This window comes from Lactuca saligna, chromosome 4, assembly GCF_052625555.1.
Source record: "Lactuca saligna cultivar CGN05327 chromosome 4, ASM5262555v1, whole genome shotgun sequence".
NCBI classification, from domain to species: Eukaryota; Viridiplantae; Streptophyta; class Magnoliopsida; order Asterales; family Asteraceae; genus Lactuca; species Lactuca saligna.
The window spans coordinates 124,180,989-124,202,130 of record NC_136420.1 but is presented as its reverse complement, the minus strand read 5'-3'; the positions used below and the strand labels follow the sequence as shown (position 1 = coordinate 124,202,130).

Here is a 21,142-nt window from a genome sequence, read left to right as displayed (position 1 = left end):
AGCCCCAGACGTTTTCGCCGTTTTCTCCGGTTCGGGGGTGTGACATCTTGCAACCGCTTTTCCCTCCATCCTTGCTTTCTCTGTATTTTCTTCTTCTTGTCTTAGGAAACGGTTGATCGTACGTATCATTTCTTCAGCATTCGCCCACTCTCTCCCTACTAACTTGCAAAATAAATCCCCTTCCAAGAGCATGTAAGTAAAGGCTGCTATGATCATAAAGTCATCCCTTGTTGGCATCTTTCGACTGATTTCGTTGAACCGTTTAAACAAGGCTCTGTTGGATTCTCCTTCTCGTTGTCGACATGAAAATATTGCATGTGCATGTTGTTGTAATCTTCTTTGTTAGATAAAATTGTTGCAAAACTTTTGACATAACTCTTAAAAGCTTCATATACTCTTTAGGGGTAGACTTGCCAACCAATATCTATTGGATCGATCTAGAGTTCTTGCGAAGCATAAACTCCACAACTTCAGATCCATTGGAATCATTTTGACGGCCCACTGAAAATTTAAGACATGGTCGTCTGGATCTCCTGTTCCATCATACATTGGTACTTTGGGCCCTTTTAGTCCCTTTGGAATGGGCATTTCATCAATGTGATCTGTGAAGGGTGATCAAAATTTTAAGCTCTTAAAGACCTAATGGTATTGCTTTGCTTCTACTACCTATGGTGTTACTTCTTGATCTTTTTTAGAGTTCTTCTCTTCTTTTTTCAGGATGTGAAGGTCCTTAACTTACTTCTTTTTTGTTTTTCTCTTTTCTGATCGACCTTCCTTCATTTCCTTAGGCTTTCACTTCCATTTCATTTAAGTCCCTCGATTGACTGTTGTGCATTGAAACAAAATCCCATTCCTTCTCCTTTTGATCCTTTCACTCACTTCTTTCTATCTGCCATTTTCTTATGGCTCTAAAACCTTGAAGGTTTCGAATTCCTCCATTTCCATCTCTTCCACCTGTAAGTTATTTTAACTCATTTTGTAACACCCCGTTCCGTATCGTTTCCTAATTCGGGTTTGTGACCCGAATATCGGTTATCATCAGGCTCAGAGCATGTAAGGAAAGAGAAATTTAGACCCATTTGGGTGTGGGTAATGTAATTTAGGTGATCCGGGAGTTTGGTTTGTGTTTTGGAACCAAGGGGTATATTGGTAAAGTGTCAGTTCGAGCTTTTATGAATATTGGATTTTTGTTCAGAAAGTTTTAAGGCAAGGATGAGTTGATAGAAACGTAGAGCTTCTCTTTATCTTTTCGTGGATATAAGGATCATCGAAATCAGATTTACAACGAAAAAGTTATGGTCTTCGGAAATTTGGTGGTTATAGGGTTAAACCTAGTACGTGGGGCATACATAAGAGTACGATGGGCATACTAGTGTTAAGCCTAGTACGCATGGCGTACATAGGAGTACGATGGGTATACTAGGCAGATGCATCGCAGGTGCTCTTTGGAGTACGTTGGGCGTACCAGAATTACGCATGGCGTACTCCAGTCAGACCTAAACCCTAATTTAGGGTTGTGGACACTATTTAAGCTCCTTAACTCACCATCAAACCCTATTATCTTCAGCCTCCATCCCTTTAAACCCTAGAAACGAAACCCTAGCCCCCATTTGAGTGGTTTTGAGCTTTTGGTAGCATTTCATGCATTTTGGTGTTCATAAAAGAAGAATGAGTTTTTTGGAGAAGTATAAGATTGCTTGAAGCTTTTTGGATCCATGCTTGTTGCATCTTGATCTACCTTCTAGAGGTATAAAGTTTCTAACTTGATGTCTCTAAGTGTTAGATCTAGTTTAAGGAATGTTTTGGGTTCATTTTGGTCCTTAGAGTCATCTATGTGAGTTTAAGCTACTCCATGAGCTTAGAATGTTGAATCTTGGCATTTGTGAAGTCCTTTGTTCATAAAAATGTCATCTTGATGAGTTGTGTTGGACCGTGCATGCATTTGGGGTGCTTATTATGTATTTTATTGAGGATTTGGTCCCATTAAGTTATGCAAAGGGGTAAAGTTGCTAACTTTACGTGTTAAGACATCTCATTAGGGTCATATATGAGTTGGGAAGTCATTGGCTTAACCATTAAGAGCTTAATATGGATTTTTGGTCTCTGATGGGTATGTTGGGTGTACGTAGGAGTATGCTTAGCGTAATGGGTGTATCGTGCATCAATCGTTTATACCTTGTGCTTCATTGTTGAGTACACAGTGCGTACGTCTCTGATACGTAGAGCGTACTCCCCAGAATGGACATTTTGGGACTTGTTGGGCCATTAGACTTCTGATTTTGGGCCATGGTTTGGCTATGGGCCTTCTTAGAATTGTTCCCATGATAGTTTTTAGGCACAATTTGGGCTTTGGGTTGCCATTTTGGGCTTTTATGTATTTAGGTTGGACCTTGGTTATGGAATAAGTAAGAAAAGGGTAAAATGGTCTTTTTACTCTTTAGGAAGTTGGTTTATGGAGTGGGACTCGCATTTTGGGTTATCGGGATAATTATTGATTAAGATTGTATTTATTGTTAGTTGGTGCGAGGTTATCCGGTTCAGTGGCCCGATCAGTTATTTGATTATCATCGGATTAAGGTGAGTCTCCTCACTGTACTCGTGGGTCGAAGGCAATGTTGGCCCACTCGGTTTTGTTATGCTAGTTGTCTTTGTGACTCTTGCATTGTATGTTGGGCTAGGCCCATTGTGTGTCGGTATAGGCCCATTTGTATGTTAAGCTAGGCCTATTGTATGTTATGTAGGTGCTAACTATCTTTGTGACTTTTGTATTTGTATGATCGGGTTATGCCCATTAGATTGGCACCAGTAGGCCCATTATGGTGGGTTGGGACCAATATGCGCACTGGGCCCAATGTGAGGGCTAGGCCCAATGGTATGTGTGGTATGCAGTTTTTTGGGGAACTTACTAAGCTTTGTGCTTACGGTTTTTTTGGTTATAGTTTCAAGTACTTCCGACTCGAAAGGGAATGACACGACTTTGTTGGATAAAGTGTCTAAGTCCATAACTATATTTAGTATGTACTTGACCTGACTTGGCATGGTCCATTTAGATTGCATCGACATCTCAACTGTTGGATAGACAAAATGAGAAAAAGGACACTTACGATTTGTTAATATATTATAAGTTCTAATATATTAATATGAAATCATATTATTTAATTAGTATTGATCAAGAATTAATTTGGAATTAATTTTGTGATAAAAAAAAGACCAATTAAATATATGGGGATTGATTTGTAAACCATTCATTCTTATATAGTGACCTTATGGTTCATGATTCACTAGATTGGGCTAGGACCCATTGGGTGCTCTATGGAGGTTATAACCCATGGATCATGGGGGAAATGAAAAGCTATGCACGTTAGGGTTTACATGGTGTAACCCTACATGTGGCACGCTATATAAAGAGCCCCATAGCTAGCAAAATCGGCCACTATTGTAAGACTAGGTGGGCTAGCCGATTTTGAGTGAAAGTGTTCTCTTCTCAAGTTATTCCAAGAGTTGTGGTGTTGTGTGAAACATTTGAGGCATCACATTTGAGGTGCTAGGCTCACAAGGTCTTAAGGAATCCAAGCTACAAGAAAGGTATGTCATTCTACTAGTTTTTATATTACAAGTTCCCCATGTTATGCTAGTTCAGATGTAAACCTTGGAAAATTCTTATTTGCATGAATATTATAGAAAACATAGATCTAAGGTTTCTAGGGTTGCATGTACACCATATGAGTGTTAGAATTCTCAAAATCCATCAGGCTTGATCGTAGCGCATCCACCCATGTTTCCGCATTATGATGATTTTGGGATTGTACTCTGATAACTGTTTCCTTATAAAGTACTTTTGAATATTTAGAAAAAGGATATTGAATGTTGTCTAAAAGATAATTAATGTTTTGTTGAATTAAAAATGAAATTTTTACCTCATAATTTTGGGACGTTACACATTTCTCATCTTTTTTCTCATAGGCATTCTAGTGTGACGTTCTTGTTTTTTTATTACTATTGCAATCTGTGGCGTTTCTTTGAGGTTTTGCATTCACGTGATAGGACTCACATCGACAATTGGGTTTTCTTCCTCGACCATTTGTTGTGGAGTCCCACAGATAGTGCCAATTGACGTGCCTCCTGGTTTAATTTCCATGGTCTGTGAGAACTATTGACTTCTTCACTATTAAGTTAACTTGGAGACAACACATAACTCGTAAGCTGAGTGGTTGGGAGAGGGTCCCGGACCAACGATCTGATAATAAAGTACGAAAAGACTCTAAGAGTATGTCGAGAGTCGATTAAGGGTTAATAGAACATTGTATGTCTTTTGCGTACATTGTAAAATGATTTTCGTTGCTTATTTATAGTTGATATTTAGGAGGCTATGACCTTTTCTTGTATCGAGCAGGTTTGCCATCTTGTCATGTTAAAGGCCATATGCCCAAAGGTACAATTTTATGTACATGTTAGCCGTTTGACAACTGTTTCTCATTGATTAAATGATCTATCAGTCATGTATCATAATACAATCATGTATCATAATACAAACTGTCTTCTTAGAGTCCCAATGTATGATAACACTGTTGTGACATCAATCTGTATCTTAGTCATTATTTTTTTGAGGTTAGGTACTTATACATACGGTAGGTATCTGGTTCGATATATACTTCGTCCAATATATACGTGGTTCGATATATACATGGTTCGGGATATACCTAGTTCGGTTAGTGAGGGTATATCCGTAGCTTCGAGCTAGGCTTTACCATATTACATAAAATTATAAAGTGCATGTTTATTAGATATGGTCATCATAATAATGCTTATTAATGTATTGTGCATGCATTCAAAACTATGTATGTGTATCAGAAACCATAATAGAATCATTGAATGCTTCGTTATATTAAAACTTGTTTCCATGTTTAATCAAGAAATATGAAAGCGTATATAAGACATATGTTAATGTTCTTTATGATGAATAACAAGACCATTCTATAGATAAGATATAGATTCTATAATAACTAAAAATGAATACAAAATAATATGTGGTGTGATTTCATCATAAAAGTTTGAAAATTACTACTATATGAAGGAAAACAACAAAGACCTCTTCCTTCTTGTTCCATTCATACCTCTTATAGTTACCTCTTTCCTTGAGGCCTAGAGAGCAACTGTCAAAATGGTCCAAAATGACTAATCCAAGACTAAAAAAAAAAAAAAAAAAAAGAAACACATACATTTTCTTTGAAACGAGGTTCATTTATGTGAATATCCCATTTATAAATACTCATTGATTTATATAAACAAATATATTGACCAATTAAGTTTAACAATACATTTTTATGGTGTATATTTTAAGATTTAGTAGGGGATTGCCGGATGGGAGATCCCATTTCCTAATGCAACGATTTTCATTACATATTAGTTTTATTTTATTAATATGTTTTTTCTTATCTTCCAAACAACATGAATAGATAGATCGTTTCCAATAAAGTAACCAAGCAAAACGTAGAAAATGGTAATCAACTATTTTATTGCATTGTCCATTTCATTGACTGATCTATTTCATTCCATTCCATTCTGGCCAAGCAAACCGATCTAAAGGAATTAACAATGCGATAAATACGAGTTGTGCTTGATAGATAAAAGTGAGAGAGTTGGAGGGTTGAAGTTGACAAGTTAGAAGTAAAAAGGAATTGAATATATATAATAAGAAATTTGAAGGATTGGTTGGTAATAAGTTCAATTGTATTACTGAACAGTTGCAAAATAAGCAGCAATGATTCATTTCATTTCTTAACCAAATACCCAGTCTGTGCGATTAGGGTTAAAACTCAGAGAGAAAACCTAATACATCGTCTGTTTTCATCGCTTTATTCTGGATTGCCGCTCCATTCTTTGATTCTGTAAGTTTTCCATTACCTTTGTTGTTTAAATGTGTCAAAACTCTTTTGTAAATCTATAAATCTGAGTTAGATAAATTTCATCGAGTAGTTGTAGGAGTATTTGTACAAATTTAAGTTAAAAACTCTATTTTAGATGCAGGAAATCTTGTATTTGTGAACAAATCCACTGATCAAGACAACAGATGGCCGGTAACGGAATGCATCAATACCATCCACAGTGGCCACCGGCCCAAGCTCCTACTGGCGCCGTCGTTGTTCCGAATCCATCTCCACACTCGCACCATTCTCCCATGTCAATGGACAATCGTCTCGCCGTTGACGAGGTTAGGACGATCTTCATATCCGGTTTACCGGAGGACGTTAAAGAGAGAGAACTGCAGAATCTGCTAAGATGGTTACCCGGGTTCGAAGCTTCGCAGGTTAACTTCAAAGGAGAAGTCCCTATGGGTTTTGCTCTTTTCTCCGCACCGCATTTTGCTGTTGCTGCCAGAGACACCCTTCAGGTAATCCGTAATTCCATATGCTCACTTGTTAAAAGATGTATAATGAGTATGCTTATCGGTTATGTTTTCTGGCCTAGGATATGGTTTTTGATGCTGAATCGAAGTCAGTCTTGCACACAGAAATGGCCAAGAAAAATTTGTTTGTGAAACGGGGTGAGTTTCCTTTCATTAAGTTTAGATACCTTGATTTGTGTGCGAACAAAGCCACAGTGTCTTGTATATTGTTGCAGGTTTGTGTTCACTTTAGGTTGTCTCGTATATACATATATTGAAACTCCCAAAATTGTGAATCTTATAGCTAGTAAGCCATGATAACCTACCAAGCACATATTATCCTGCTACATCAAACTCTTGTAGGGTTTCCCCCATTGTAAACCAATGCCAACTGTTGGATTTCTTCCATATTATGTGATGTCATTTATTGTTCATTTGTTCTGCAGGAATAATACCTGATCCAAATTCTTTTGATCAAAGTAAACGAATGCGGACAGGTGGCGACTATACACACACTGGGTTCTCAAGCCCATCCCCATTCCATCCTCCACCTCCACCTGTTTGGGGTCCACATGGGTTAGTATTTTTTTTTATGTCATAGTTTGTTTGTATGAAGGAAAATGTTACATTTCCAGAAGCTGGTATGCTCTTTGATCTGTATTTATTGGCTATGTTCTTACTCTTTATATCATATATAATCATATGATCTTTATCTAAATTTGTTAGGTATATGGCCCCACCACCACCACCACCATATGACCCTTATGGAGCCTATCCTCTTTCTCAAGTACCCATGGCTCCTCCTCCTGCTCCTGTACCTGCACCTAGCAGTTATATGCCAATTCAGGTGCTGATGATTGATCCTTTTATTAAAACTATGCAGAACTTGAAGTGCTCATTTTATATATCTTATTCAATTTTTAGAACACAAAAGATAATCCTCCTTGTAACACCCTGTTTATTGGAAATCTTGGGGAGAACATAAACGAAGAAGAACTAAGAGGACTTTTCAGTGTGTAAGATTCTCTTTTTACCCCTTAAAGGTTTTTCTCGTGTATATCTACTACTACTAGTGAATGTTTTTATTTATCTAGAAACACTTGTTGTACTTGTGCAAATGCAGGCAACCTGGATTTAAGCAGATGAAGGTTTTGAGACAAGAAAGGCACACTGTTTGCTTTATTGAGTTTGAGGTATACTAAGATTCTGTTTCACTTTCACTTTCACTTTATTATGGCTTATGAATTGCCCTTTTCTGGAAACTACATCATGTTTTTTAATTAAAATCTTGTGTTTTGTTGATGATTGATCTCCACAGGATGTGAATAGTGCAACAAATGTGCATCATATGTTGCAGGGGGCTGTTATCCCTAGTTCCACTTCTGTTGGCATGCGAATACAATATCCTTAATACATTTTCTCATACATTTGTGTTTGGTTATATATTATATATATAATATATATATATATATATATATATATATATATATATATATATATATAAATATATTTTTTTATCTTTTTGTTGTTTTCTTTAACCTGAGAAAACATATTCAAAGAATCCATTTGGGAAAAGGAAGGATGGTGGTGGATATCCAGTGTCAAATGGATCACTGGCAGTTGTTAGTTACCAGTAGCTGGAAGGGGATGTACTCTGTCTATTTTCTATGCTTTGACTTTGAGAAAAAAGAACATACTGTTACTGATAGGATGCATATTGGTGGTGGGCATGCATCCATTTCATCATCATCATCATCATCATCATCATCATCAAGTCATGCTCATGCTCATGAACAATGCATTAGCATATCACTTGCATGTAATTGGAGAGGGTTAGGGTTTGTGTGAGCATATATGTCTTAGTGTATTATTAGTAGTATGCATTTTAAGCATCTTGTTGACTTATATGTTATAGATTGTGGGTGTTGTTATGTTTGATTTTTCTTCTTTTTCATCACATCTGTCATTATTATGGAATTATTTTCTACATTACATTTGTCATCTCATGTTTTTGTAAGTGTATGTTCAAAGGAAATGGAGGAAATGATTTCATGTCATGTCATCAAGCATCTCATGGCATGAGTTTATAATAATAATTAGCATGACATCATCATCATCATCATAATCATCATCATCATCTAGGCCATAATTTGACAATCTAAAAATTCAGGGATCAAAGAAAGCACATACACCATGGAGGATCTTTCAGGATCAAGGACTGAACTGCTCTTTTGTTTCAGGTAATATTAGTAAATGATGATGATTATGAAGTTGGGTTAGGGTTGGATTTTTGATGTATTTTTTTTTTCATTGAATGTTGAAATGCAGCAAGTGTTGGCAAGAAAAGAAAAGAGAAGATGATTATCATCATAGTCATACTCCATGATGGAGATACAAAATCGAAATTTGAAGCAAGTCTAGAAAATTTGATGGGTTGACTTCTTTTGACTTGTATTTTTTTTGGTTGATCTATGAGAAAAACATCAACAGTCTAAATGGAAAATTTAAACTTGCAGTGTCTTTGTATGTAATAGAAAATAAGAAAAATAGAAAATTACAAATTCATCCTCTGTCCTTAATAACTCAAAATATGCAAGTTTTGAAATCGTATAGGGTTGGATTTACTTCTTAAACCAATATAAAACTCAGAAGTTTGTAATTTAGTTGAAGAAAAATGAAGATGTAAAATTGATATGGTGGTGTTATGGTCCTGAAATTGAACATGTCAAAATGAAGCATAACTCCTAATTTACAACTTGGTTTATCATCAATTGCTTGTTGTGGAAGTGGAAAGCAATAATGATAGTGGTGGTTATAGCCTTATAGGATTAGGTTGTGGGGTATGTTTTTGCTCTCGTGTTGCCTTTTCTCTAAGATATTTCAACAAAATGTGAAATCGTTTCGCTAAATCTGGAAAAACGACAAGTGATGTGATGTGAGATTTTACACTTTAGGTTAGAAGGGCATGTTAGAGAAATCTTAAGACTTTACATTTAAATACGTATTTTATGTGAAGTTGATCCAATCCAATTGGCCTCTTGTATTGTATGTGACTCATAGGTGATCACAGACAGATGCTCACGAACTAAAGACCCATCTTCGATACAACGAGAGTACGCCGCGGACATATTAAAGGTGGATACGATACGAGAAATACCATATTGTATTCATTTTATTCAAAAATTATACCGATTGACCACTCACATTTTTTCTGCAAGTCATGTTTTTCTTTTTCAAAAGTTGTCTCATTCCATAGAGATATTGGACAAAATATTGAGTGAAACCATGTACGTGCTACTTGTAAAATTTCCAAGAAATCATAGTTTACGAACACTTTTATCAAAGGTATTATAGTTTACCTTTAGCAAGCAATTTTTTTTTTTTTTTTTGACAATTTTAAAATTATTTAGATTACTTTTTCAGAATTTTTTTTCCAGATATGCCTTTAATTAGTTATAAGAAACTTATTTTTATAAATAACTTTTATATCATTTTTATATTTTCCTACCAGTTTATCAACTAGTTTTTATCAAAATTTATTTTTTATCGGCTAGGTTTTCAACTATTCAACTATTTTAAATATAAAATAACAAGTTTTATTAATGACAATTTTAAATATAAAATAACAAGTTTTATGACTTTTTATGGCTTAAGTAAAATTTGGAATCTTCGACCTGTCCCAAGTGCAATGAACACGATGAATGTGCTGGTTGAATGCCGTTATGCCAGACATGTATTTGAAGGGATTTCAAGTTGGTGTAAGGTAAACACGGCGGATTGTCATACGGTTAAGGAGGTCGAGGACTCAGTTTCTCAGCGGGGGTTGGGTCATAACAGGAGTAGGACTCTTTTTATGGAGCCTTATGGAGCATTTGAAAATCAAGGAATGAAAGAGTTTTCAAAAAGAACTGGATCCCACCCGACAAAGTCATTGACATGATAAAATCAGTGACTTATCTATAGGCAAAAAACAGGGAAAAGCTTGATAGGATTACCTGGGCAACATGGTCTCAATGACTACTGGATTTCTGAATTTCTCTTCTTCCAGTTTTGCCTTCTATTTTTCTTTCTTTTTTGTTTTTTGCTTGCTCCTTGTTCGCCACTAATTGTGGCTTGTGTACTGTCTTTTTTTTTTTTTTTTTTTTATTAATATATCTTATCAGCCGGTTCAAAAAAAAAAAGTAAAATTTAATGGCTGAATGAACATAAATTTAGTAACTTAATGTCTTATTTTGAATTAACTCTTAGATTTACTGAATCTTTGACTAAGATGTGCTACTTTTTACGGCAGAAAAGTCGAAACGAAAACCATTGCAAACATAGTTAGAAGTTACGTTGACAGTTCGTGTTGGTAGATTAACATTTTTTTTTTATTAAGAATAGTTTATAGTATATTACGCAAATGGTCCCTATGGTTTAGGGTAATTTGCACGTTTGGTCCCTAAGTTATTTTTTTAACTCGGAAGGTCACTTCTGTTTGTTTTTATTACGCGCTTGGTCTATTTCTTACCTAAAAAACTATTTGTCCTTGATTTTTTAATTTATTTAAATAAACACACCCCAAACCCTGCCACATCACCTTACCTTACCTATTCCACTATTTTTTTCTATTTAAATAATAATATTTTTAAGTAAGACAGAGACCAAACATGTAACAAAAACAAACAGTAGGAACCAAACGCGTAATAAAAACAAATAGTAGGGACTTTCCGAGTTAAAAAATAAGATAGAAACCAAACACACAAATTATCCCAAAGCATAAGAACCATCCGTGTAATTTACTCTATAATTTAATTTAATCTCTTTATTATTCTTAAATTAGAAATGACCCACGGTACCCATCCCATTCTACGCCACCTTTCTTCCATCGTCCAATTGTCCACTACTACTACCACCACCCTCACCTTTCACACACCCAAAGTTTTCCCTTCTTCCAAGCCTCTTCACGTCTTTCTTCGGTGCTCACTCCAATTAATTTTTAACAATTTCTAATTAATTAATTAACCAAATAAATTAATAAATCGTTTTCTCATCCTCTTGAAATTGTTTCTAATTATTTCTAGTTCATGAGGACAATCCAAAAAAAAAATTTATTCATTTATTTATTTATTTCATAAATGTATACCAATTTAGTTATATTAATTCAACAAAATTTTCCGACGTACAACCCCTAAAATCAAGTGTACAACCCTTGAGTTTTTGTTATGCATCCGCTGTTGTTCTAGGCCCTATTGATGGAGGAGAACGACATATTTTTGTGTTACTGGTCTTAGCTGAGAGAGAAATGAGAGGATGGGGTAGTGGTACCTGTGAACTGCAACAAACAAAAGTTGGGTGTGTGTGGTGTTTTTCTTTACGAAAAATATAAAAAAAAAAGAAAAAAGAAATTATTTTATATGGCTTAGTAGCGAAGTAAAACTTTAGAAACACATCGGATATTTAGACGGTTAGAACCATCTATTTCAAGAAAAAAAATAAAGTTAAAGATTAAAATAATGATTTTCTATAAATTACAACATTTATGTAATTTTGTCGTATGAGAACGAAGATAGCGATGTGGGCCACAGATACAGATAATGGGTATTACTTTTCTGTTATTCTGTAGATATAACGTGGCAAAATCCTTCTTCTACTTCTGGTTCCAGTTCCAAGAAGAAGACAACATTCAATTTAAGAATGTCCAAATCGAACCGTCAAACCGTCAAACCTTTCACACTTCCCCCAAGAAACCGCGTTGAATTAAAAACCTTCATTTCCTTTTTTTTATCACCAATTAATTCACCATTCTCTTTTCTCCATGTTTGCCTGTCTTTCACTCTCACTCTCACGTCTCTTTCTAACTTACCTTCATCTATGTCCTGCTCACTGTTTAAGTCTTTGGACCTGCAACTCTAGCTACTTGCACTCACTTCCTTCAACCAGGTTAGTTAACTCCTTCAAGCTGCAACTCTTCAAGTACGAATCTTTTTAAAGAAATGTGTAATCCCCTCCTCTTGAATTCGCCTGCCTTATAATACTTCCAGAAAACGAAAAGAATGACTTTTTCGATTATGTTTTTCTTGTTTCTGTTTGGGTTGGTTTATCTTTCTCCATCATCACTTGTTTCTGGGATAAACTCCGATGGGTTACACTTATTATCACTCATGACTCACTGGACATCAATACCCCCATCCCTTTCTTCTACCTGGAATGCTTCACACCCAACACCTTGTTCATGGGTTGGAGTTCATTGCGACATTACCACCAATCATGTCGATGCTCTCAATCTATCCAGTTACCTCATATCTGGCCAAATAGCCCCACAAATCGGTTATTTGAACCACATTAGATCGATTGACTTGAGCTATAACAATCTATATGGTTCACTCCCTTCACAACTCGGTAATTGCACCCTTCTTCATCATTTAGATCTTTCCTACAACGTTATTTCCGGAAGAATACCAGAGAGTCTAGGGAACTTGATTTCTTTAAAGCAGTTGAGTCTTTATAGCAATAAGCTCACTGGTTCTATCCCTTCGCAAATCGGGAACTGTAGTCGTCTCGAAGAACTGGATATGTCCTTAAACCACCTCACAGGGAGAATACCAGAAAGCCTGTGGAATCTGCAAAACTTGAAAGTCTTGAGTCTTTACGATAATTCTCTTACTGGATCTATACCCCAATTTTCATTTCACAATCCCCAATTGGAAACACTTTACCTCAGTTTTAACCAGCTTAGTGGTCCGATTCCGTTCAACATAGGTAACCTGAGCAAGCTACTAGACTTGGAGTTGAACGACAATGGAATCTCGGGTTCCATTCCTTCATCCATTGGGAATTGCAGTAGCTTGGAGACACTCATGCTTGGTAACAACCAGTTGACGGGTACGTTACCTGTTGCCCTAAATGATCTTCCCAACCTTACTACTTTTGATGTTCATAACAACAGTCTAGAGGGTAGCATCATTCGTTTTAATGGTGGCAATTGTAAGGAGTTGGTGTATTTGGATCTTTCTTTCAACAATTTCCATGGCGTTCTTCCTCATGAACTGGGAAACTGTAGTAGCTTAAACCAGCTTGCTGCTGTTAGCTGTGGCTTAAGTGGTCTCATTCCTTCTTCTCTTGGTCAACTCACTTCATTGACCACCCTCCATCTTTCCATTAATCGTTTCTCAGGAAAGATTCCACCTGAGCTCGGGAATTGTAATTCCTTGGTTGATCTGGAACTCCATGCTAATCTACTCGAGGGAAATATCCCAAACGAAATCGGGATGTTAAGTCAACTGCAAATACTTCAGTTATTCAATAATCATTTGACGGGAGAGATCCCTATGGAGATTTGGAAGATTAAAGGCCTCAAGAAGCTTAACATATACAGCAATAATCTTTCTGGGGAACTACCTAATATTCTTGCTGAAATGAAAGAATTAACAGAGATTACATTGTACAACAATCGTTTCTCTGGAGTTATACCTCAGGGGTTAGGAATCAATAGCAGATTGATGATAATCGATTTCACAAATAACTCATTCACAGGAAAGATTCCACCAAACATATGCTTCCGGAAGAATCTACAAAGGCTACTTTTGGGTTTTAATAATCTTGAAGGCAGTGTACCTCATGACATTGGAAGCTGTTCTAGTCTTTCAAGATTAATCTTGCAACATAACAACCTCACGGGTGTTCTTCCTGAATTTGTTGAGAATCATAACATGGTGTACATGAACCTTAAGAAAAATGGCTTCAATGGTGAAATTCCTGTTACCTTTGGGAAGCTTACAAATATCACAGAGATTGATGTTTCCATGAATAAACTCCATGGCCAGATACCCTTTGAGCTTGGAAACCTTGTGGAGCTTCAAGTTTTGAATCTTTCCTACAATGGGTTAGAAGGTCATTTACCATCTCAACTCTCCAATTGTAGCAGGTTGTTGGAATTCGATGCAAGTCATAACTCGATAACTGGCTCGATCCCTGATAGCTTTAGAAAGTTGACTCGGTTGTCAACTTTAACTCTAAAAGAGAATCGTTTTTCAGGGGAAATTCCACATTTCATATCTCAACTCCAAAATCTAATAAGCCTTGATTTAGGTGGGAATTCATTCAGTGGAAACATTCCTTCATCGATAGTAGAGCTCCATAGTTTAAGTAACTTGAATCTCAGCAGAAACAGATTAACAGGCGATATTCCTTCTGATTTTGGGAAGATGTTAATGCTAGAATATTTGGATGTTTCATTCAACAATCTAACTGGGGATTTAGCATCACTAAGTGACACCCATGGACTGGTTGACTTGAATGTCTCTTTTAATCACTTCACAGGGCCAATTCCAGCAATCTTGTTGTCATCTTCCAACATATCCAACTCATCATTCATAGGAAATCCAGGTCTTTGTGGCAATTTCAAACCTTGTGTTCTTCAATCAAGCAAGAAACAACTGAGCAAACAGCAATATGTAATGATAGCCATTGGAATATGTCTGTTTGTAGCTGCTGTTCTCCTTGTACTTTATCTGGTGCTTTTTCTTCATAGAAAACAAAAACAAGACATTGAGATGCTTGGTGAAGGGGGTGTGGGTGTTTCTACTTTGATGATAAAAGTTCTGGAAGCTACTGAGAACTTGAATGATAAGTATATGATTGGGAGAGGAGCCCATGGAATAGTGTACAAGGCTTGTTTAGGTCATGATAAGGTGTATGCTGTAAAAAAGCTTGCTTTTGGAAGAACAAAAGGAGGACATACAAGTATGATACGTGAAGTGGAAACAGTTGGAAAAGTGAGACATAGAAATCTTGTGACAATTGAAGATTTCTTGATAAAAAAAGAATACGGTTTGATTCTTTACAAGTATATGAAAAACGGAAGCCTTCATGATGTTCTACATGAGAGAAGAAGTTTAAACTTAGATTGGAGTATTCGGTACAAGATAGCATTAGGAACAGCTCAGGCGTTGTCATATCTTCATTTTGACTGTGATCCTGCTATCGTGCACCGAGATATCAAACCCATGAATATTCTTTTAGATGCTGACATGGACCCTCATCTCTCGGATTTTGGCATTGCTAAGCTTCTTGATCACTCTACTGCTTCACCACAAACCACTTTACTTATGGGGACACTAGGATACATTGCTCCAGGTAGAGAGATTGATTATACATTTATTTCTGTTTGTACTCTTGTTTATTACGTTTATATTCTCATTTATTTGGTTATTGATTTTTGTTTCAGAAAATGCGTTTACAAGTTCGAAAAGCATGGAGTCTGATGTGTATAGTTATGGGGTTGTTTTGCTGGAGCTCATAACCAGACAGAAGGTTCTTGATCCTTTGTTAATGGAAAGAACAGGAAACATGGACTTGGTGTCATGGGTTAGGTCAACATGGAGGGACACAGAGGAGCTTGAGAAGATTGTAGATGATGAGGTTTTAGATGAAATTGATGATACCATGATTAGAGAACAAGTGGAAAATGTGTTATTGGTGGCTTTGAGATGTACAAAATGGGAAGCAACAAGAAGACCATCGATGAGAGAGGTTGTAAAGTGTCTTGAAGATACAAAATCTTCCTTCAAAAGCATCGGATAATTGTTAATTATGGCTTGTTGGTTGTTTGTTGTTGTATACTTAAATATCTACCTGGTTTTATCTTTTTGTTTTTTAACTCGATATAATATTATTGATTTCGCTCATACTCATCTGTTTGGTTGCATCACATACAAATTAAAGAAATTGGTAGCAGTTGGAAACGCGAGTAACATGAAGAATATAAAACGACTGTTGAATTTTTATCATCGACTGATTTAATTATTCATGTAAACCAGCTCATGTTAAAAAGAAAGAATTGTTAATTCATTCTTTCAAAAAGTTGTAGTCATCACTAATTTGTTTGACATGTGTGTTGTTTACTTTTGTTGGGATAAATAATCAACTAATCAAGAAGTGTTGTTTTTTTTGTTTCCTATAGGGCTTCAACCCTAGTAGTAGTCCATAGAGATCCACCTAAACACGAACATGCTCTTATCTGGAAATTCGTACGAAACATCCAAACTTCAATCTATAAAATAAAAGAAAGATCGAAAGACTAGAAACACTTTCGGCTTTGCTAAATTTCAAGAAAACAGAGCATCCCACTGAGAACAGAATTAAATCATCAGTATCTAGTTCAAATTCGGTTGCTTTCACATTAAAACCTCGTGGGTTTTTAAAAAAGAAAAGGGTGTGATGTGGACGAAGAACACACGTAATGATGATTTTGAGGTGATTTGATTGAGATTCGAGGTAAACACAAAGAACGAAGACCTTTTTTGAATAAAGCATCCAATAAATCACTCTGCAACTTCCTCCACTACCACTAGTGTATTCCGATCACTCACCAAAAATACACAGTACGCTCATCTCTTCCAGCTTCCTCTTTCTCTCCGACATTAATGAAGATCAGGGTTGACTTAATTTACCTGTCAATGGTAGCTTGTTTCCTGCCTCCTCCATTCTATTCTGTATCTGGTTTGAGCTCCGATGGCGAAACGTTACTGTCACTCTCACGCCATTGGATTTCTAAACCCCCATCAGTCGTATCAACCTGGAATGCTTCCGATGCAAATCCTTGTTTGTGGGTTGGGGTTCTTTGTGATCGAAACAAGCTCGTAATCTCTTTGAACTTATCAAATTCTCAAATTTCTGGTGAATTAGGGCCGGAAATCTCCCGGTTAACCCAACTAAAATCATTGAATTTGAGTTCTAACCATCTCTCCGGTCAAATTCCTTCATCGATAAGCAATTGCAGTCGTCTTCAACAGCTGGACCTGTCGCTCAACGTCCTTACTGGTAAGATACCAGACAGCTTCGGTAACTTACGTTTGGAATCGTTGATTCTTTCTAACAATTCACTCAATGGTTCCATACCGGAATCCATCTTTCACATTTCCAGTTTAGAGGTTCTTCTCCTCAGCTCCAACCAGCTGACCGGTTTGATACCGGCGAACTTGGGAAACGCAACCATGCTCAACAAATTATCCCTCGACAATAATCGCTTCACTGGGTCTTTGCCTGATAGCGTTGATGATCTTGCTAACCTCGCTTATTTAGATGTTCATAGAGCTGGTGTAGAAGGTAGAATTCCTTTGGGTTCTAATGGTTGCAAAGATTTGATCTATTTAGATTTGTCTTTCAACAACTTCGCCCGTCTTCCACCTGAGTTGGGAAACTGTAGCAACCTGGAACAATTCTCAGTTGTGAAATGCCGGTTAACCGGTGAAATCCCCTCTTCTTTTGGTCAACTCACCAAATTGACTCTCCTTTACCTATCTATCAATGAATTGTCAGGAAGGATTCCAACTGAGCTTGCCAATTGTTCATCGTTGGTTGATCTTCAACTGGATCAAAATCAACTCGAGGGTAGTATTCCAAGTGAGCTTGGTATACTGAAGCTGAAATCCCTTTACTTGTTTGCAAATCGTTTAACAGGTGAGGTTCCAATGAGTATTTGGAAAATCGAAACCCTAGAACACCTTCTTATCTACGAAAATCATCTTTTTGGTGAACTACCCATTGAAGTCGCCCAGATGAAGCAATTGAAAGAGTTTACTCTGTATACTAATAATTTCTCCGGTGTCATACCTCAAAGTTTAGGAATGAACAGCGATCTTGTCATACTTGATTTCCTCGACAACTTCTTCACCGGACCAATCCCACCTAATCTTTGCTTCAGAAAGAAACTTGAGCGACTGGTTTTAGGGTTCAATAATTTCGAGGGTGGTATCCCTTCCGACCTTGGAAACTGCCCAAATCTTCTACGATTGAGATTAGAGAACAGTAATCTCACCGGAGTTCTTCCAGAATTTGTGAATAATCCAACCCTAGATTACATGAACCTTGAAAACAACAATTTCACCGGTGAAATCCCAGCTAGCATCGGTAATCTTACGAATATATCACAAATTATCCTCTCCATGAATAGGTTTTCAGGTGTTTTACCTAAGGAGCTTGGAAACCTCGTTCATCTTCAAGCACTGAACCTTTCCCACAATGCATTCGGAGGTCCTTTACCATCTCAATTAGCAAATTGCAAGAAATTTTTGGAATTTGATGGAAGTGATAACGAGTTCAATGGCTCAATTCCATCTGCTTTTCAGAGCATGTCAGGGCTAATGAGACTGTATTTAAGTGACAATCAATTTTCCGGGAACATCCCTGATTTCATATCTGAATTCCAGGCTCTGATAGATCTTCAACTTGATGGAAACTCATTAGATGGAACAATACCTTCTTCAATAGTAGAGCTCAAGTCACTCAACACATTAAACATCAGCAGAAACCATGTCACAGGTGATCTTCCCTCAGGGTTCTATAAAATGGTGATGTTACAGCACATAGATTTTTCTCACAACCATTTAACCGGATCTTTATCATCACTAGCCGAGCTCCATGTGTTAACTGACCTCAACATTTCATACAATCTCTTCACAGGTCAAATACCATCACCATTAATGAAATTTCTCAATTCCTCTTTGGATTCCTTCTTAGGGAATCCAGATCTTTGTGTCGATTGTGGCTCAAACTGTGATCCTTTCAGAAACTTCAAGCTGTGTCCTGGTTCTTCAAGCAAACAGAAAGGTCTTAGCAAGTTCCACACTGCAATGGTGGCCCTTGCAACATCTGCATTTCTGTTTGCAGTAGTTATTGGAGTTGGTTTCGTGCTTCAATGTCGACAAAGAGAAAAACACGATATAGAAGAGGTGTATCCTGATAAAGTAGACGATGATGTTCTTTTTCAAAGAGTAATGCAAGCTACTGAAGACTTGAATGATAAGTACATAATCGGGAGAGGAGCCCATGGAACTGTTTACAAAGCTTCACTAGGTCAAAACGGGGTTTTTGCAGTAAAGAAGCTAATGTTTGGAGCTAGTAAAGAAGGAAGCACAAGCATGTTTAGAGAGATTGAAACAGTTGGAAAAGTCAGACACAGGAATCTTGTGAGATTGGAAGATTTTTGGATGAAAAAGAACTACGGGTTGATTTTATACAGGTATATGCATAATGGTAGTCTTCATGATATACTACACGAGGTACATCCACCTCCATTGTTGGATTGGAGCATTCGTTGTAACATAGCTCTTGGAACTGCTCATGGTTTAGCATATCTCCATTTTGACTGTGATCCTGCTATCGTGCACCGAGATATTAAGCCCATGAACATTCTTCTAGATGATGAATTGGAGCCTCACATCTCAGATTTTGGAATTGCCAAGCTTCTCGATCAATCGTCTCCAGCATTAATGAGTGGCGTACTCCGTGGCACAATCGGATACATTGCTCCAGGTAATTTCAATTTTTTTTGTTTTAGGTTTAGGGTTTTTTGTTCATATATCATTATATGATGATGATGATGAAAATGTTTGTGTGTGTTCGACAGAAAATGCATTTACAAACACGAAAAGCATGGAGTCTGATGTGTACAGTTATGGCGTTGTGTTGCTGGAGTTGATAACGAGGAAGAAAGCGGTTGATGATTCGTTTGCAGATGGGTTGGATATTGTGAGATGGGTGAGGTCTGTTTGGAGTGAAAAGGTGGAACTGGAGGTGGTTGTGGATTCAGGGCTTTATGATGATCTGTATGATTCTTTTGTAAGGGAACAAGTGACTGAAGTGCTTCAGCTTGCTTTGAGGCGTACAGAAACGGAACCAAACAGAAGACCATCAATGAGAGAGGTAGTCAAGGAGCTTGAAGATGTGTACGGATCTCTCAGAAGCAAGCTCAAGTAGCTTTACTTTAGCTTTTTCAAATATACATACATACATACATATAACATATGTATGTATGTATTTATGTATATATGAGCGAGTTTGGTTTTGTAGACTTTCAGGAATAGGTATAATGAAGCACATTTAGGGATTTGCTTTATGCTTCATAATCATGTGAAAGAAAACAAAACAGCAATAGGAAAAGGTAAAATGATTGTAATTGTAAAGTGGCTCTTAATTGATTGATTAAAAGATGCAATCCATGATTTGTAATAGAAGAAAGAGGAAGACTTGATCAAAGTGGTTACCTGATTAACGATTAGACATTTAACAACAGTGATCAAAGTGGTGGTTTGATTGATTTGATAAAGATCTGTATCTTCTTCATCATTAAAAGTGTTCAACTATTTGAGGCAAATTTCCTCTGGTGTGATATTTAAAGCTGCTGGTGTGTGGGTGGATATCGTTGACATTTGAAATCCGCACAAACTGAATTTCAAATGTGTTGGTGGTGTCAGGTGTGCATTAACTTCATAAAAAATAATCCAATTTATGACTCATCAATGCACAAAGAGTAAACGTGTAGGAGTGTGGTTTTGAAATATAACCAAAAATAAATAACAAATCCTGAAAAATAATCATGGTGAAGATCATATACCATCTCAGCTAAGCTTATTTATATGCAAGTTTAGTGTCAAGTCGATAATGTAGGGAGATGTTTAAAAATAGTGTAATTATAATAAGCACAATGATTATTTATATATTATCAGGTGTAAAACCTGTGTATTATACGAGTTTTTTTTTAAAAATATTATAAAATTTTGAACACCAACAAATTATTAAATTAATACAATACTTATAAGTAAATACGTGTAAGTATATAATTGAACCCAAATTAAAAAAAAACATATGTAATGCAACCCAAATTACACAAAAAAAATTCATTAATGAAATATTCTAAATAATTCATAGAAATCATAGATTCCAAATACTTCCGTAAATACAATATTACATGTCTTATTGGTAAAGTTACTTTAA

General features: G+C 36.4%; 3 protein-coding genes across 7 annotated transcripts; all 3 read left to right on the top strand.

Annotated features, from left to right (window-relative positions):
* Positions 1-5,731: 5,731 nt before the first annotated feature.
* LOC145042753 (RNA-binding (RRM/RBD/RNP motifs) family protein) lies at positions 5,732-8,950 on the top strand. 4 transcript variants are annotated; one of them, XR_013680742.1, is made up of 11 exons: positions 5,732-5,888; positions 6,022-6,391; positions 6,469-6,544; positions 6,832-6,961; positions 7,112-7,232; positions 7,310-7,401; positions 7,509-7,578; positions 7,704-7,790; positions 7,939-8,108; positions 8,556-8,625; positions 8,714-8,950. XR_013680742.1 is itself a non-coding variant. In XM_078991228.1 (8 exons), the coding sequence occupies exons 2-8, from the start codon at positions 6,071-6,073 to the stop codon at positions 7,794-7,796; spliced, it is 903 nt and encodes a 300-aa protein (XP_078847354.1). In that variant the 5' UTR covers positions 5,732-5,888; positions 6,022-6,070. The 4 variants fall into 4 exon arrangements, 1 of the variants encoding a protein (XP_078847354.1); XR_013680740.1 differs by having other exon boundaries at positions 7,939-8,625; XR_013680741.1 differs by having other exon boundaries at positions 5,735-5,888; positions 6,028-6,391; positions 7,939-8,625.
* A 3,143-nt stretch (positions 8,951-12,093) lies between these two features.
* On the top strand, positions 12,094-16,059 carry LOC145042751 (uncharacterized). The gene is made up of 2 exons (XM_078991225.1): positions 12,094-15,502; positions 15,594-16,059. Exons 1-2 carry the CDS (start codon positions 12,421-12,423, stop codon positions 15,947-15,949), a joined length of 3,438 nt encoding a protein of 1,145 aa, XP_078847351.1. The 5' UTR covers positions 12,094-12,420; the 3' UTR covers positions 15,950-16,059.
* A 282-nt stretch (positions 16,060-16,341) lies between these two features.
* On the top strand, positions 16,342-20,913 carry LOC145042752 (uncharacterized). Of its 2 annotated transcripts, XM_078991227.1 has the most exons (3): positions 17,079-17,188; positions 17,292-19,681; positions 19,776-20,913. In XM_078991227.1, exons 2-3 carry the CDS (start codon positions 17,362-17,364, stop codon positions 20,123-20,125), a joined length of 2,670 nt encoding a protein of 889 aa, XP_078847353.1. In that variant the 5' UTR covers positions 17,079-17,188; positions 17,292-17,361; the 3' UTR covers positions 20,126-20,913. The 2 variants fall into 2 exon arrangements, with proteins under 2 accessions (XP_078847352.1, XP_078847353.1); XM_078991226.1 differs by having other exon boundaries at positions 16,342-19,681.
* The last annotated feature ends 229 nt before the right edge of the window (positions 20,914-21,142 follow it).